At 39.5% G+C, this 18,077-nt stretch overlaps 1 protein-coding gene across 1 annotated transcript in view; it reads right to left on the bottom strand.

Moving 5' to 3' along the window:
* Positions 1-18,077, bottom strand: part of TNPO1 (transportin 1) — a 59,045-nt gene that overhangs the window by 27,413 nt on the left and 13,555 nt on the right. Inside the window, exons 4-8 of the mRNA XM_075447316.1 lie at positions 10,802-10,951; positions 4,285-4,391; positions 3,060-3,193; positions 2,744-2,825; positions 1,877-1,999 (exon numbers count right to left, since the gene is read on the bottom strand). Of these exons, the coding sequence (XP_075303431.1) occupies positions 1,877-1,999; positions 2,744-2,825; positions 3,060-3,193; positions 4,285-4,391; positions 10,802-10,951 (596 nt within the window). The remainder of the gene's footprint in view (positions 1-1,876; positions 2,000-2,743; positions 2,826-3,059; positions 3,194-4,284; positions 4,392-10,801; positions 10,952-18,077) is intronic.

The raw sequence follows: 18,077 nt of genomic DNA, 5'->3' as shown, positions 1-18,077 counted from the left end.
CTGGAGAGGGGCTTTTTACAAGGGCATGTGGTGATAGGACATGGGGTAATGACTTCAAGATGAAAGAGGGTAGATTTAGATCAGATATAAGGATGAAATTCTTTACTCTGAGGGTGGTGAGGCACTGGAACAGGTTGCCCAGAGAAGCTGTGGCTGCCCCCTCCCTGGAAGTGTTCAAGGCCAGGTTGGATGGGGCTTTGCGCAGCCTGGTCTAGTGGAAGGTGTCCCTGCCCATGGAAGGAGGGTTGGAACTAGACGATCTATAAAGGTCCCTTCCAAGCCAAACCAATTCATTCATGATTAAGAACTCACATAACAGAAATATTGCACTATTCTGAGTTATCAATAGATTGCAGCTTGGAAAAGCTGAAAAACCTCCTACTCATTGCAAGCAAGGCTTCCTTAATGCACCTTAAATTAGAGGATTTGGCATTTTTCCCCAAAGAGCTTGAAAATCCACTATTTTCTTGCGGACTTGTTACTTGTCAGGAAGACAAAACCAGAATGACAAAAAGTAATCTGTTTGAAGATGCCCCTCACACTGTTTTTTCGGCTTTAAGTATCTATTGTAAAGTATTGTACTATATGGTCTATGAAGTTAGATAGCAGTAGATTGAAATGGCTGCTTACACTCAGTGGTGTAAGATAGCCATATACACAGCTTGGAAATCATAGCAAGAACAGTGATCCTAGCAACAAAGCAAAACGTGGGAAGGGTACTCGAAAGCTTTTTTAATATTATCATGCCAAATTTTAATCAGTACTTTCAATGATACAAAGTTCTACTGACTTTAGGCAATGCAAGTAGTTGCTTCATCACAATAAATTACAAAATAGCATAGGAAGATTACTCAGTAGAGTTTTATGTACTCTTTAACGTAAATAGTGTTGTGTTAGTCTTGTTAAGTCACACCAAGAAGAAAATAATAGTGGGATACACAAACCATTAAGAACAGATCCTTTGAGCATAACCGGCATGTCTTTATCTGAAGAAAGTAACATGATGCAGAAGTCTGGATTTCTACTGACATAGACCTTAGGAGCTGTGAGTTTGGATAAATACGCTCTGTGAGCAAAGTAGTGCAATCTAATAATGGAAATGTCAGGTTGGTCTGCTTCTGACATATCCTGTTATCAACTTTTCAGACAAAAAAAGGAAAAATATGTGCTTTTGCTCACCTGGAAGTGCATGCTCAAAAACTTCAGTGAAATCCAAACTCAGCCATTCCCATATGCTCCAAATATTTGGCAAGAAAGTTAATACTAAACCTGTCTGCTTCAAAAGCATGATGCCTGCCAAGACCTTCTTAGAATCACTACTGGATCATTAATATTCTTTATTTTAAAAGTGATTCTCCATAAACATAAAGAATATCATGTAGATACAAGTTTCTCTTTTTTAGGACTTTCTTCACTTAGAGCAGCCATCAGCAGCAGCATTCAGCTTGGAGACATTAAAGTCTCAAAGGTGCAAAATTTGACTAATCTGAATGCTGTACAATAGTCAGTTCTGGGATATTACATTTGCACATACCAGGATGTATACAGAACTGGGGAATCTAGTAACAGTACACAGTAGTCCCAAAACTGAAAAAAAAAAAAGTCTAACTTTGTGTTACAGAAGAGAACATCACTACTACTGTCTTTTGTAGAGAGGAAGCCTAGCAACAGTTTACCCAAGAGCAAAATACCAGATACAATGAGAATACGAATTACTAATCTTAGGAGGCTGAAGAGCCAGAGAATTTTTATTCTCTCTCAAATACCAAAAAATCTCTAAACCAGCCAACCAACAAAACCCCACCACCAAGTACCAACAACCATTTTCTGCAACCCCAAACAGGTTTCAGCACACAATTTAGGAAATGAGACTCACCTCAACTATACTAATCATATGAGGAAGCAGGCGATCCATTCGAACTTCCAGCAACATTACCAGAGCACGGCAAACATTTTTGCGTACTTCAGGCTCCTCATCACCAGCCAGTGCAAAAAGATTCTGTTGGAAAGTAATGCCAGTTGAAAAAACTCAGTTCATCTAGTTCAACTTGTATTTAAATTGACAGTATTGGCAAACTAAAGTATGCAAATATGTACTGCTGTACTGTCTCACCTCACATCTCAGAATACCATTTTATTTCTTAAAGACATATGGTTCAGCAAATTAACTCTTCAGACTCTCAGTGTGTATTGTATACAGAACTAAAACACAGCATAATATTAGCACTGGCACAAGAACAGTATACCCTGTTTGTTTGGTTTTTTTTCTCCTAAACCTAAATGAAGTTCTGAAGACAGAAAAATCCATCAGTACATAACAGCAGCAAATCAAATACTCTAGACAACCCAAAATACCACCTTTCTAATCCATGTTCAGTAGCAGTATTCAGAGATACCTAGGTGGACTTAGTGACATGATGATCCCTGTACTCCACTTTCTGTCATAGGTAAGTGACAGACTGCTGTCATTACTTTTACAGCTTTATGCAACAAGAATCTCCTCTGGTTACGAAGAAGAAACATCTTTCAAAATACCTTTTTTTAGGCTTGGAGAGTGCTTAGACTAATTGACTCTGAACACAAGCATACAGAATGAACTGCAATCCATGGGGACAGAACCAAAGAACAGGCAACAGGAACTGGGGACTTTGGGGGTAGAAGTAGTTGTAAAACATAATTCAAAACTCTTGATAAATCAGATATATAACTCGGCTTAACCTCCCAACCAAGAAAGCACACCCACCTCAATAAAAGAATCTATGTGCAACATAAGAGCTTGAGTTCTGCTGATGATAAATTGATTGACACATGCAACAGCATGAGACCTGCAAATGGAACAGTTAAAATACACATTTTTAATGAGTTAAAATAATTTTCTAAACTGTACATAGGCATCAAAAACATTAGGAAGCAAATTACATTGTCGAAACATCTTCCAGATCTCTGCAGGATCATTTAAAAAGACTAAACATGTTTTAAATAGATCTACAAAGTAGCAACCCTGCTGCTCACGTAAATAAAAATTTAACAGGTAATTGTACTACAACACCTTAACCTACCTTATTTTTGGACTGCTGTGCTTGAAGAACTGCAAGAATTTAGGTATCATGATATTGAGTGGTCGGTCCAATACATCACTATCTAAAATTTCAGCAGAATCTTCACATATCTTCTGAAGTGCGCCAAATGCACCCTGTTTAAAAAAAACAACAAAAAACTCTTCATTCACATTCCGAATACAGCAAAATTTCAGGTTTTGTACAGAACAGGTAATTTCAGAACAACACAGTAAACGCAGACAGTTAATACAATAAACATGGCTAACTGAATGTGGAGTTAAACTGAAACATACTTGAAGTCTTTTTATTTAAGCAGTTTATACCAGCACCTGTAAGTTCTCAAGCTGGGTGAGTCACTGGACAAGTGGTAATTTTAATTATAGCATTCAATGCTCATGTATTCAATCATATTTTAAAAAGCGCTTAAAAGCTGGTTCTTATTTGAGAAATAAATGCCCAGGTGCAGAAGTACCCCATTAAATTTATACGTAATGATATTACCTTTCATGGTTTGTTATGCAGCAAAACAGAACTCTGGATATGACAGTCAATTTGAGTTTCATTTTCAAATGTTTTTTTGTTTTTCTTCAGAAAGCAGCACTAAAACACTACCTAAACAGCATAGCATCTTGAACCATTATTCTATGTCTGAGGATTATTTATACAATATGCTTCACACACTTTCATGGACACAGTATCAAGTCAATGAAATTGCGTGATAAAAAAAAAAAGTCAGAAAAGGCTTGTTTCCTCTTCATAGTTTAAAGCAGTTAAGTAGGTATTTATTTATTTTAATTCATACATACCGAAAAAACCAGTTCATTTCACCCTGATATAACAATGATGGATTGTTTTTAAATCACAAGAAGAATGAACACCACTTTTACGTAAGAGAAAATTCAGGGTCAGCTTGATGATGCTGATGATGGCTGAAAGATTAGGCATCACACAGTGGTAACTTCAGGAGACTTCTCAGCTGAAATGCTATGACTACCCACCTACAGTCTTCTTCTGCTTTTATGCAATGAAAACAAAATTGTTTGAATGAATAGTAAGGACATGGAATGCAGAAAAAGTATTAAATTTGAGCTGCTGTTCTTTGAGGAGAATATATGTGCATGTATACACACACATACACTACTGTACATATACCTACTGTCTGTGAAGAGAGACAAAAATAATCAAATTCAGACCATAATCTTCTATTTTCTGTAAGTTTCCTTACCTCACAGGTATTGTAATCTTCAGAATCCAACAGGCTGCAAAGCTTGGGTAAGAGTTCAGGCCAATTCTGTAATTCTCCTTTTGAGGCAATGGTTGTTATCAGAATGCCTAAAGAAATCAGAGGGATGAAGGAAATGAGATCTCACATTCAGATTGATCTCATTTGAGAAAATTCTCACATTGAAATTGGTCTCTCACATGAGATCATCATGTTTCATACTAACTTTTCTCATTTTCTCCTTTCAAAGATCTAAGGAGTTAAGAAATGTCTTGTTTTGTGAAGAACTGGCGAGCATAAAAAGAGGAACGGTATTTCAAGGGCTTTGAAATGCAAAGGTGAGTTCTTCCTTCCTGCTACCGTGAAGGGCTCAGACATGAGAAATCAAGCACAAAGTAATTTCAGTTAAGGAAATAATCATGCCCAAACACTACAGGGCAGCTTTGGCTCTAAATTTACTAAACACTGCACAAATCTTGACCTCAGTAAATATACAGTATCCAGCTCAAGTCAACTCTTCTTTATTATGACACTAAAGCATAAATGTGGGAAGCTGTCATTGAATAAACTTACAACTGGTAAGTTATGTGTTCACAACTTTACTGTGTTTACACAAAATGTAAAGGACACATTCTAAGACCGAGATACCTACTAAGAGCTTGCACACTATGGCAGGTCATCCAGTGATCAGCTGTAGGGGTTGGCTGATTGAGATCCAGCAAACAGATACGTCAGCCCAAAGGGTCACTAATTCTGTTTCCACACATACAGAAATCCCAAGAAAAACTAATTAGGTGACAGGAACAGGGAAGGCTGCTTATGAACTAGGACTGACTTTATGAATCTATTTTGCCTCAAGACAAAATGAAACAGGTACCAGAATCCACTGTGATACTGACAGTTACTTCTAATGAATATGAACACAGAAGAACTTGATACTGCTACAACTAGTAATCTCCCAAGCGACAAGTGATGAAAAAAGCTTTCCTAAGCTTTTTCATTGAGCTAATCACAATATATCATTTTTCTTTGGAATAATTCTTATTAAATACACAAGAACACAGGACCACAATACAGAGCAAAGGACATTCTGGACAAGACACACAGTAACTAAAGATATTTTGCATCATATTTCCTTTGATGCAATAAAGCTGGAGAACCCACGGAGACAAAGGGTAAAAATGAAGACAGAGCTAAACCACAATTTTACAGCTCCAGAAGTAGTTTGTATCCAGTTCTCTTCATAACTGCAACTGAATAGAAAAGATTCCCAAAAGCCTATGGAGATCTATGGAGTCTTAAAGACCGCATTTCTCCTGAATATTATGGTCCTGCAAAGAATATCAGATGCATTAATAGAAAATACTTATTTTACTGTTGCTGTATCTCAATGATCCTTTCTTTTTTTTAGATTAAATTTAGCCTCACAAAAAGAACAAAATAAATTCAATTTCTTGTCTCCTAGACAAAGGACTTAAGCTGTAAATTTGCCTTCCTAACTTAGATCTGGCACAGGTTTGTAGACTTAACACAGGCTCAGACACAAACATAAGAATGAAATTCCTGGAACTCCTCTGGACTATCATGTGACAGAAGTTCTATCATAATTCTAAAAGGGGTAGGTGGTTTCAGAAAAGAGTTGGTTGAAGATCTTTTCAAGGTCCTAGAAGTGGTTTCAGAGGATGACAAATGGTCTGGCTATACTTGTAATATGTGCAAGCTTTCACAGCAGAAGGAAAGACTATATGAAAACTACTTCAAGTGTTCCATGGAAAGGCTTATTGCAGATAGCGACAGGATAACCTAGGAGGAAATACTTCCAGCTGCACAGGCAAGAAGTGACTTCAGGCCACTGCCCCTTGCAAAGATCAGACCTTACATGCATTACGAACTTCTTGTACAGATCTATGGAAAACCCATTTAATGCTGTGCTAGTGTTTTTGAAATGATAAAAATACAGTTTGATGGGGAGAAAAAAAAAGAATACTGTCAGACTATCAAGACCTTAGAAAGGCAACAGCTACAGCATTTGAAGCTTTGTAAAAGGTTTTAAGAACAATGAGGAAGCAGCCACATAAAATTAAGTTTTAGGCACTGATGTTCACGTTAAAAGGAATCTTCCTGGACTTCTAATGAGCTTCATCTCCTTTCAAACGTGAAATTTTTCCCACACACCTGCTGCTTTATTTGGCCATCAGGGAACAGAAGACACTAGAGATTAGCCTTTGTGGCTTTCTCTGCAACACTTGAGACACAAAAACATGGACATGAGAAGAATAACTGAGGTAAAGAAATAACCAGTTTAGTAGTTTGCAGCTTTTTGACAGGTTTGGGCTAGAGCTGACAGTTAAAACAGGCCTCTCCTCCTGACCAACACACTAAGCTGCAAGGTTAGAAATCTGAAACTGAACGTCTTCATAAAGATGGTTGTCAATTTGTAATGAACTTCACAACAGTTTTACATAATCTATTGATATTTCACTTGACAAATGTGAAATCTAACCAATATAGCAGTGGGGCTAATTGAGCAGTAAATATACAAGAGAACGAAGTCCAGAGGGAGGTCAGAAATTGTTAAAAACATAAGCATAATTGCAATGACACCATCTTTTATGTTACTGTTTCAATTACACGTAACCCCAGTTTACAGCACCAATTCCACTTAAAAAAAATTGGAACAATGAGAAAGCAGCTATGCTTCAGTACTTTCATGCCAATAACAGGACAGCGGGAAGGCTGGGGTTTTTCGGGTGGCATTTTGCCTTTGTAGCTCTTAAAGTTGATTTCTGAACTCCCTAATTCTAAAAAGCTGAACTTCATAGCAAAATTCCGCCTCACAGAGCAATTCTTAGCTTTCACTTTCCTTCAGCAGTGAAGCTGTCCAGTCCTGCCACTGCTCTCTAACACTCAAAATATTTCTCCTGCGTGCTTTTAAGCAGCAGTTACACTAAGGTCCTGCCCAGACTAGAATCCCCAGAAAGTTTTAAAAACAGTCACAGAAACTTTCTAAATAGAATTTATTTCCCGGTAAGTTTGTGGGTCCTGAACACATGCAGCAACCTTTTTTGAACTTGAACCTGTATTTCAACATTGCCACACGGGTTTTTAAAACCTGTACCACACAGCACAGAGAAGTTCCACACTGTTCCTCATCTGGGGATTAAAATGGGGAAAAGCTAAATAAGGACACAGCACTGTGTAGATACCATTTGGTCTCAAGTCACAGTTCTAAAATCGACTCTATTGCCATGCTCATTCTCCTCAGCGAGGTGACTTCTGAAGGATGGGATTAATCAGCTTGCCTCCATCCCAGCCAAAACGTATCAGCTATTGTCTGATTAGCACTAGGTGCAAGAGACCACAAATGAGAGTGAATGCTGCATTAGATCTTCTCTGATGCTATCTATCTTGAAGTACTTGCTCACCTTCCTTTCAGAATCACAGAGCTGTTATTTGCAGTTGGCTCATTAAATTCGTAGCACTTCAACTGCCAAAACCCCTATGCATCTTAAAAAGCAGCTGTAACTAGCACCTGCCAACTCATATGCTAACAAGGCAGCCTAGGTAGGTAGCAATATATTTACACCTAGCTAGTAACTAGAGACCAGTGCGTACTGGACCAACCTCACTATTAAGACAGAAAGCTAAAAAGAGCAAACATTTAATTACTTCAAATGGGAGGGTGCAAAGCATGTGCTAAATAGGAACTCTTACATAAGCACACAGTTCATGGGTTGATACTCATCTTCAGAGTTCACACGTGCTTGAATAATATCTGCAAGTATCAGTTAAAGCTGAACTGTAATTGAGCTACTAATCCACAAACTTTTGTACTAGGAAAAATCAAAGAATAACTGCTTGAAAACGAACAAATCCTCCATGTCCCAAAAAACCCATCCCTCCAATCACCCCCACCAAACAACAGTCAGACAGCAACCCAAATGGAGCTGGTATAAATTCTTTAGTCAGCTCCATTGTACTCCACTGACAACTCCTACGAACAAACAAGCACGCGTGACTCTTCCACAACCTCAAATCACCTGCACTCAAAGACTTGTTTCTACTGTCATTAAGAAAATGGGACATTAATAAAATTCATAGTAAAGCAGCTTCACAAGTGATGAGACACCAGGAAAAAGCTAAGAGATGACCACTTCTCTCTAGCCAATAGTCCATAATCCAGATGCCTGGAGAAGGAGTTCTACAGAAAAAACAAAGGATCCTAAAGGAGCAGTAACGGGTAGATTACTCCAATCTTCAAAAAGGGCAAGAAGGAGGACCCAGGGAACTACAAGCCCGTCAGCCTCACCTCCATCCCGGGAAAGATGATGGAGCAGCTCATTCTAGAGGTCATCATCAAGCAAGTGGAGGAAAAGGTTATCAGGAGTAGTCAACATGGATTCACCAATGAGAGACCATGCCTGACCAATCTGATAGCTTTCTACGATGGCATGACCGGCTGGGTAGATGAGGGGAGAGCCGTGGATGTTGTCTACCTCGACTTCAGCAAGGCTTTCGACACAGTCTCTCATAACATCCTCCTAGAGAAGCTCAGGAGGCGTCGGATGGATGAGTGGTCAGTGAGGTGGATTGAGAAGTGGCTGAATGGCAGAACTCAGAGGGCTGTCGTCAGCAGTGCTGAGTCTAGTTGGAGGCCTGTAACCCCAGGGATCAGTACTGGGCCCAATCTTTTTTAACTTCTTCATCAACGACCCAGATGAAGAGTTAGAGTGCACCCTCAGCAAGTTTGCTGATGACACAAAACTGGGAGGAGTGGTGGATACACCAGAAGGCTGTGCTGCCATTCAGCGTGACCTGGATAGGCTGGAAAGTTGGGCAGAGAGGAACCTGATGAAATTCAACAAGGGCAAGAGCAGGGTCCTGCACCTGGGGAGGAACAACCTCATGCACCAGTACAGGCTTGGGGCTGACCTGCTGGAGAGCAGCTGTGCGGAGAGGGACCTGGGTGTGCTGGTGGACGACAGGTTAACCATGAGGCAGCAGTGTCCCCTGGCTGCCAAGAAGGGCAGTGGGATCCTGGGGTGCATCAAGAGGAGTGTGACCAGCAGGTCAAGGGAGGTTCTCCTTCCCCTCTACACTGCCCTAGTGAGGCCCCATCTGGAGTACTCTGTCCAGTTCTGGGCTCCCCACTTCAAGAAAGACGAGGAGCTACTGGAGAGAGTCCAGTGAAGGGCTACGAGGATGATTTGGGGACTGGAGCATCTCTCCTATGAGGAAAGGCTGAGGGAGCTGGGCTTGCTCAGCCTGAAGAAGAGAAGGCTGCGAGGGGACCTTATAAATGCTTATAAATATCTGAAGGGTGGGTGTCAGGAGGATGGGGCCAAGCTCTTTTCAGTGGTGCCCAGCGAAAGGACAAGGGGCAATGGGCACAACCTGAAGCAGAGGAAGTTCCGTCTGAACGTGAGGAAGAACTTCTTCACTCTGAGGTGACAGAGCCCTGGAACAGGCTGCCCAGGGAGGTCGTGGAGTCTCCTTCTCTGGAGATGTTCAAGACCCACCTGGACAATATCCTGTGCAGCCTGCTGTACGTGACCCTGCTTCAGCAGGGGGGTTGGACTGGATGACCCACAGAGGTCCCTTCCAACCCCGAACATTCTGGGATTCTGGGATTCTATGATCATTTTCTAAGAGCAGTCAGCTGATACATGCTGAATTTCTTTTTGAACTGACACCCACCCCCATTTTCTCCGTTGTACTCAAACATATATTCATTTTACTTTTTTCTATTTTTTTTGAGCGGACAAGGAAAATTACTATAATAATTGTATGAATTGGAGGAAATCCTATTCTCAAAGACCATAGAGAAAAGCAACTTTACCTAGAATTAAGTAAAAATAGTGCAGATATGCATATTTTATGGAAGAGGTGTACTAAAACAATCTACAAAATCGGAAATCCATGTAACAAAAAAAACTGCTCAATGGAACTAGATGATCTTTAACGTTCCTTACAATGCCAACCATTCTAAGATGTTCTGTGCACCACACTTTATCTACTGTTTTCTGACAGAAGGTCTTAAAAAACAGAAACTCATTATGTAAATGTATTATGCATGGTATGACAGCTCCCTGAAGGGATGGGCATGTGTGTGCATATGGGAGGCGGGGTGCAGGAAATCAGCTAACAGAAGTGTTTCATTGATGCAGGCGGAGTACTGAAATAGTTCTGAAGTCAGACCTTTACCTTGTTCCTGGTTTTAGGTATAGAAACTGGCAGCAAGCTAAGTTTTAGTAGATTCAAATAAACTTCAGTTTAGCTACATTTCAAGAGATATGAACTGAATTGCTAAACAATTTCTAAGAGAATAGGATGCAAAAGTAAGTGTGACTTTCATATATGCACACCGAAGGTAAATATCAGCGTTAAAACATGGTAAAGTTGTGACAATTATCAGAAGCACACAGTTTTAGGAGTTTAATAACTCCTTACGTCCCTAGTGCAGCTCTCAGCTGTATCAGTAACATTTTCAGCATGCATAGGACAGTAAGAGCACACTTACCTACAGTAGCTCTAATTAAGGGGGAGGAATCACCAATGTTGTTCAGACATTCACTTTTAATGAAGTCAGTTACCCCATTGGGAAAGTTATGAAAATGTGCTTTTACATTATTCTTCAAGATGAGACCACTCAAGGAACGTGTCGGTTCATCTACAACAGAAAACAGTTACATTCAACCTTCAGTCAGCTCATAGGAGTAAGGCAGAATTCTACAACAATGCAGCAAGAGCAAAGCTTACAGAGAGAGACATTAATCTTCATTGTCCTATCTCTCCTTCCAGCTACACCCAGTGAGCTCTTTTTGCGTGCAAATTTCTCTAAATTATTGAGACAAGAGGAGGAATGGAAAAAGAACACCTTAGATTTTTCATTTGTATTGGAGCAGACTCCTGTTTGGTTCTTCAGACAAGGGCATAAGTCACTTAGTATTACTTCTAAAATATGCTGAAGGTGAGATCTGGATGTTCTATACAGAAAAGATTAGTTTATAGTACAGGAAAATTTAAATTTACAGTTTACAGCAACCCTAGTCAGCACAGGCAGCTAATTATAATCAGAATTTTAGCCACTTGTTTGAATTTTTTTTGTATGAAGCCCTGATTTGGGCAAGAAAGAGCTATGTTCGAAATTCATTTGCACCAAGAACTAGTTTACACACTGATCTACTCCAGGCTTTCAAAACTATTAACATCCCAATAAAAAAATAAGGATAAGCAAAATAAGAGATATAACTTTCAAATATAAGGTATTCTCAAACTAAAGCTATTGCATCACAACACCAAGACTCTCAGTACACCCACGATGTCTGACTGACAGACATTTACTTTCTATTGTGATTCTGTTAGGACATAAACAGTGTTTCTTTTTAAGAGGCATTTTTGTTTGGCTGATCAGAAATTAAAATTTATGTTAATCAAGTGATTTTGAGTGCTAAAACCAGACTGGCATCATACACTTTTTCATCTTGTTTTTATGTTCATATTTCAGTTCTTCCTAAGGAAGCATTATTTCTTGGGCTCCATAAGTGTATTGATTTACAAACAAACACAGCCTTTATGTAGAATTCAGTAACTTTATAAATAAGGAAGCCACCCTACGCATACGTATTTGAAACAATTCTATAACTTTACTACACTATAGGTTTTAAATAGCCACCAATTCCTAAACAATATGAAAATAAAAGTAATTTCACTTGCACAGCACTGCATTTCAAGAGCCAACAACTTTTCTGGAAGAATGGAGGAGGAAGGAATAAAGGGTTTATTATTTTAAATAAAAATATTGAAGACTGGATGAGTGGACAAACTTTTCTCAAGTACAGAGCTTGGTTGTGAGATGTGACAAGTGTTACTACCATTACTACTTGGCAAATCAAGTAATTATGTAATTTTGTTTTAATTTTTGAAGACGTCATTCATAAAGATCAGGTGGAGAATGACCTAAAGAAAGAAGTTCTCATTTGTACTCTTGATCAGCCTGAAATATTATCTGAATTAAAAGTAAAATCTCCGCATCAACTCTTATACCAATACAACATATCAAACTCAGATTGCTTTACCTAACGGTAGTCCATTGATAGGTACACACATTTTCAAGAAATCCAGTCCTCCATATATGATTATTAAGATTTACAGTTGTGCCTGGTGAGGAAGGAAGCCAAAGGAGTCTTCCTTTAACTTCCACAGGATCTAAAACCCTTGCAAGCCACAATAAACCATCATCGTCAGCAGCCAAAGTTAGACACAATACGATAGTTACTCATTCTGTATCAGCCAGCAGTATCTTCTTGGGGTGAAAGAAGTCAGAGTACAATCCAAAGTCTGATTAGAATATAGTACATTAGCCACTATTAGTATAAACTCTAGCATGAAAATATTAAACACTGCATTAAGGAAAAACTTTAATCCTTTCGAATGCCTGGCTACAACTACAAAAGCGACAATGCAATTTAACCAAGCAGAGATACACATACTATTAAGTTCCTTGTGTTAGAAATAGGCAGATCAGTCAGCTGGCTTAGATAAAAATCAAGGTCACATTAATCTGAAACTTCAGCACCATTTTTTTCTTCATGAACTATCCCACGGTGTGCAGCAGCATGAAACATCTTAAATCCATTCCTTTAGCTAAGATAACAGAAAGACTATTCCTCATAATAAGTGTTTATCCCAGAGACCTGCAACAAAGATTCCAAGGGATTCATAGTGAAAGGTGCATCTCTGACAAACAAAAAAGAATTCATGAAGTGAGAAAAAGAAGAAAGATTAAAAATAAAAAGCAAACCCAATTATCACCATACTGAGAGGTGACAAGCAGATATCACAAAGATGGACTTAGTGCTGAACAAACACCAACCACTTGAGCTAGAGAAGCAGTACAGAATCTGATACTCAGGCACTTAAAGCAGTACAGAATCTGATACTCAGGCACTTAAAAAAACAACAAAACCAAACCATAGTCAAAATCTTAATTGGAAAAAAATAAATTCTGATATGACTGCATAGGGTTATTTATGGAATCCAGGGTGTTGAACAACTTAACAGCTACACTGTCAGAAGACAGTAATGTAGATCTGGATGGAGTTCTTGCTGTAACACTAACACCAAGATTACAGGCAGATGGCCTAAGAGCTGAGTAAGACACTCCTTAGTCTTCATAGATTCTGTGATAAGTTCTGTCAGCCATATGCTTCAGCCATCAAAAAAGATCACAGTCTTGCCTCCTCCTATCTCAGTAAACTTGGAAGTATAGAGAATTGACAAGAACATATAGTACAAGAAAAAGAAGGCAAGCGAAGCAGACCTCTGGCACTTGGTACTATATTTGGTGCCAAATCAGTTCATCAGCAGAAGACTCCTCACTCACATTGCCTCACTTTGTAATAAAATCCTATCACATAATCATTATTTGGTTCTCAGTAAATTTTCAATTCTGTTGCAAGACTCTAAAACTAGATCCAGACTTTAATAGTTTACAGACAGCAAATAGACGCATACCAACATTACACAGATATCAATTATTTTAAGGCTACTGCAGTGCTTTTAAAAACTAGAGTGTGTCCTCAAACAGCCATATTTCCTCTAATGAGGGTCTGTATGATGTAGGGTGCATGTGAAAGCAACGAGGTTTTTGTAGCTCACCTGCAAGTCTAAGTAAGCATTTGTTCCACCATGCCTTTTCATCCTCTCTTCCTTAGAACATAACTTCCTAGGTTGCTAAAAAAGCTGAGTGACTGGGATGAGGGTAGTGTTTATCCATTCACAGACCGATGTAATCATTATGAGCATGGCTACATTTTGCCCTATTACTCTTGTGGTATCAGCAACTTTAAATGTTAGGATGAGACTTCTTCCAAAGCAGAACTGCTCTGTCAACTGCAGTCTTCAAGCTGTCCAGCATTTTTCAAAATAAGCTGTCATTATGTGTGTTTTTATACTGATTTAATATGTACAAATACAAAATGTGATAAAAATCATGACTAGTGTCACTGTTCCACATGTACACTTCTAATCCATTAATGAGAGATTTGCTGTCTCTTTTAAGAGCTAAAACCAAAAGTAAGGATCCTACCAAAGCAGTATCATATGTGAAGCAGAAGACAAATAATTTCTTCTGTCATAATGTATAAGAATACTGTACAGAGACACCTTTATTAGCTTCCTAGCAGAATCAGATCCTACTTTTTTTTTTTTTTTATCCTGGACTCATAAGTAACCTTAACACTTTCGGCTTAAACTAGTATGTTCTACTATCATGTCAGAAGCAGGACTGACAATATTTGAAAACACTGTGTATCTGAATACATAAATGATCTTGAAATGGCTAGTCTGAAATTCATCAGTGCTCAGTTGACTCATGTGAGTCATGGAAAATAATTTAACACAACTACCTGAGTTTAGGAACATCTGTAAGACACCAAAACAAAGCTGGAGATCTTCACAGAATCACACAGAATCCCAGAATGTTCGGGGTTGGAAGGCACCTCTGTGGGTCATCTAATCCAACCCCCCTGCCAAAGCAGGGTCACCTACAGCAGGCTGCACAGGACCTTGTCCAGGCGGGTCTTGAATAGCTCCAGAGAAGGAGACTCCACTACCTCCCTGGGCAGCCTGTGCCAGTGCTCCGTCACCCTCAGAGGGAAGAGGTTCTTCCTCATGTTCAGACGGAACTTCCTGTGCTTCAGTTTGTGCCCATTGCCCCTTGTCCTGTCGCTGGGCACCACTGAAAAGAGTTTGGCCCCATCCTCCTGACACCCACCCTTCAGATATTTGTAGGCATTTATAAGGTCCCCTCGCAGCCTTCTCTTCTCCAGGCTGAACAAGCCCAGCTCCCTCAGCCTTTCCTCATAGGAGAGATGCTCCAGTCCCCTCACCATCCTTGTAGCCCTCCGCTGGACACTCTCCAGCAGCTCTTCATCTTTCTTGAACTGGGGAGCCCAGAACTGGACAGAGTACTCCAGATGGGGCCTCACTAGGGCAGAGTAGAGGGGTACATCTTCTGCTGATGCTGAGCGTTGCATATTCATTGAGTAATAAGTAGCAACAACTTTGCTTCTGAAGACAGTGTTGTAAACAAAACTGAGGTGTGGACAATATGGGAAGCGTGTTGAACTGCTGACCAATAATCAGCTTGTTGGTTAGTTATGGAAGTTTCTGCATTCTAACTCATAATTACTATAGGTCCATCAGAATGCCAGAATTCATATATTTCTGCAGGCTTGAAAATCCACAAAAAGTTTACAGAACTAATCCTTTGATTTCCCTCCTACTTCCAGCTTGTCTTTTATATCTCCACAAGCTGGTCGACTCAGCGTTTTTCCTCTCTACTGACAGTTTATGTATCACCTCCTGATCCTGCAGTTAGATTAGTGCTAGAATTCTATGAAGAGCTGAAGAATCCTTAATCAGAAACAGAGATTCAGTGTGATGAGAGTATGATTCACCACAGGATCCCAAACTATGTAACGAATGGAGGCTATTGTTCCAGTTTGAGAACATCTAAAAAGTAATGTCATCTCTCTTTGGTGTTTATTTGCTGGGGGTGGAGGTGAAAATGACAACTACCTTCGCACTAAGTCAAGTGCACAGGGAAAGGAAATTATGAGCTTCCCAATGGAAGTTGCATAGATGGCATTTGGCAGCGAATTAGTTAGGATTTAGAGTCACTAACCTATCTGAAGAAATGACTTGGTCAGATGAACAGAAGTTTTGTCACTCTTTGAATATATCAAAGGTGAAGGTTAGATATTAAAATGTGACAATCTGTCATATGAATAGCTGTTGGGACACAAGGATTAATTGGACAGGTAAAATGAGGCTGTGTTATCAAATTGAGTAATTCAGAATATTGTTAAAACTGAGTACTGGGAAACACAAAACATGGGTCACTCACCAGCACTGGTGCTGTATAGGGTGCTGTGCACTGGAAGCTTTTGCTACTTCTCCTTCTGTCTATATCCTATAGGTATAGCTTAACAGAAAGTTCTGTGGTGGCATGTATGTACAGGTCTCATTTTAAAGCTGAACTACTTTGTCTTTCTAACATATACGCTTCCTTGGCAGTAAGGTTTCTTCCCCTATAACACCCAATTAATTCAAGACAAAACCTTCTCATTTTTATTTCCTACACCTGTACTCAGTGTGTTTCCTTTTATTTTTTTTTCGTTTTGGCTGACTTTTCTGGACACTATAGTCAGATTTTCAATTAGCAGTATTAGGTTGCACCCTGGCGAATGCCAGAATAGAGTTTTGGCACTAGTGGTGGTGTTCTTCCCAAGCAGCTGTGCGTCTAGCTACAACAGTAGAATAGAGCACATGGACCTGCTTTTAATTCAATAGGCCTTTATACAACGGCATCTTTTCTTATTCTTATTTTAGAAACTTAAAATTTTTTCTAGTATTTGGCTACGCAAGAGTTCTTACCAGGAATAAAGTGACTGATCCTCTGCTACCTAGATTACCAGTGAAAATGAAACTGTATCTGAGAAGCTTCAATGTGTGACCATTCTGTTCTTCCTCTAAGTCATTTGAAATCTTCAGCCTCTACCTATGACTTCACCAGCCTCCTTTCTTTGGGGAGGGAGGAAAATGAGAGGAAACTGTGAGTGCTTGCCATTCTGGAATGCTTAAAGTTCCTGAAACTTAAAGCTTGCCAGTCAGAATTACCTTTGATCAGCAGTATATCTCCTGGTTTGGAGAAGAACATCCATCACTTGAAGTTATGTAAACACTTTTTGCTTGGAGACAGCAAAATAAAAATTTGTACTATTGAATCTATACCTGCTTGAACAGCCACTGTGTGCCACTTCAGATGAAGCAGATGACCTCACTAGGAAGGAATGGTGTTGCCCAGTCCAGTGCTGCAAGGCTAAGCTGTTATAAGCTGACTAAACCGAGCTGAATGCAGACGGCAGTCATTACCAATACTTAGGAATCTGTCATGGCACTCTTGCTCCTGAACACCTTTTGAAAGCAGAAGGCACAGATGAGTAAAATCTTCTCATGGTTCTACAAAGTGAGAATTATGTACTTATAGAAGGAGAAGAAAGGAGTTTAAAATGCTTTGCAAAAGTAGTAGTAATGTTTAGCCAGTTATTTATATCAGCAACAAACTGTGGGATCAAGATGTGATTTTATATGGCTCCTCAGATTGCTTTCAATAAAGATACTCAATTCTAGAGCTGGCCAAAAATACTGTGGGTACTATTACTGGTGGTATTGAAAACTATTTGGATTTTTTCTTGGTTCCACTCCCTTTTGGCATTAAAGGAAAGGCATTTTCACTTGCACGTAAGAAGTGGTAATGGGCATTCCTTTGTAAGGCTAGATCTGGCTTCATGAAAGTGGTCAGCTAACCAACTGCACTTGCCTCAGCACTGCAAGACAACACACACACTGAAACTGTTATATCATCCTACCAGCTTACAGCAAGCCTGCTTTCTAAAAGTCTAGAAAAGAGGTGGTGATGTTGCTTCCTACAAGCCATCACAGCCTAAATGGGACACCGGCACACAGAATCATGAGTAGAAGGCAGCATTTCTTGAGACAGGAGGCACTGCAGAACCGCACTGAATCAAGTACTGCTGAAGGTACTTTTGTCCACTAAGCAATCATGGCAGCAACACTTTCCTTTTCTCCAGGAAAACATCACATGGGGATGCTTGACACTGGCGTTCTAAGCACACTTAGATTTGACACGAGAAACAACCAAACATCACTGAGTAGGAGGGTCTGATTTAAAAAAAGCATACAAAGAAATATCCCTTGCAGCAGACTCA

The sequence above is a fragment of the Opisthocomus hoazin genome, chromosome Z (genome assembly GCF_030867145.1).
Source record: "Opisthocomus hoazin isolate bOpiHoa1 chromosome Z, bOpiHoa1.hap1, whole genome shotgun sequence".
Taxonomy (NCBI): Eukaryota; Metazoa; Chordata; class Aves; order Opisthocomiformes; family Opisthocomidae; genus Opisthocomus; species Opisthocomus hoazin.
This window is presented reverse-complemented; position numbering and strand designations above follow the sequence as displayed.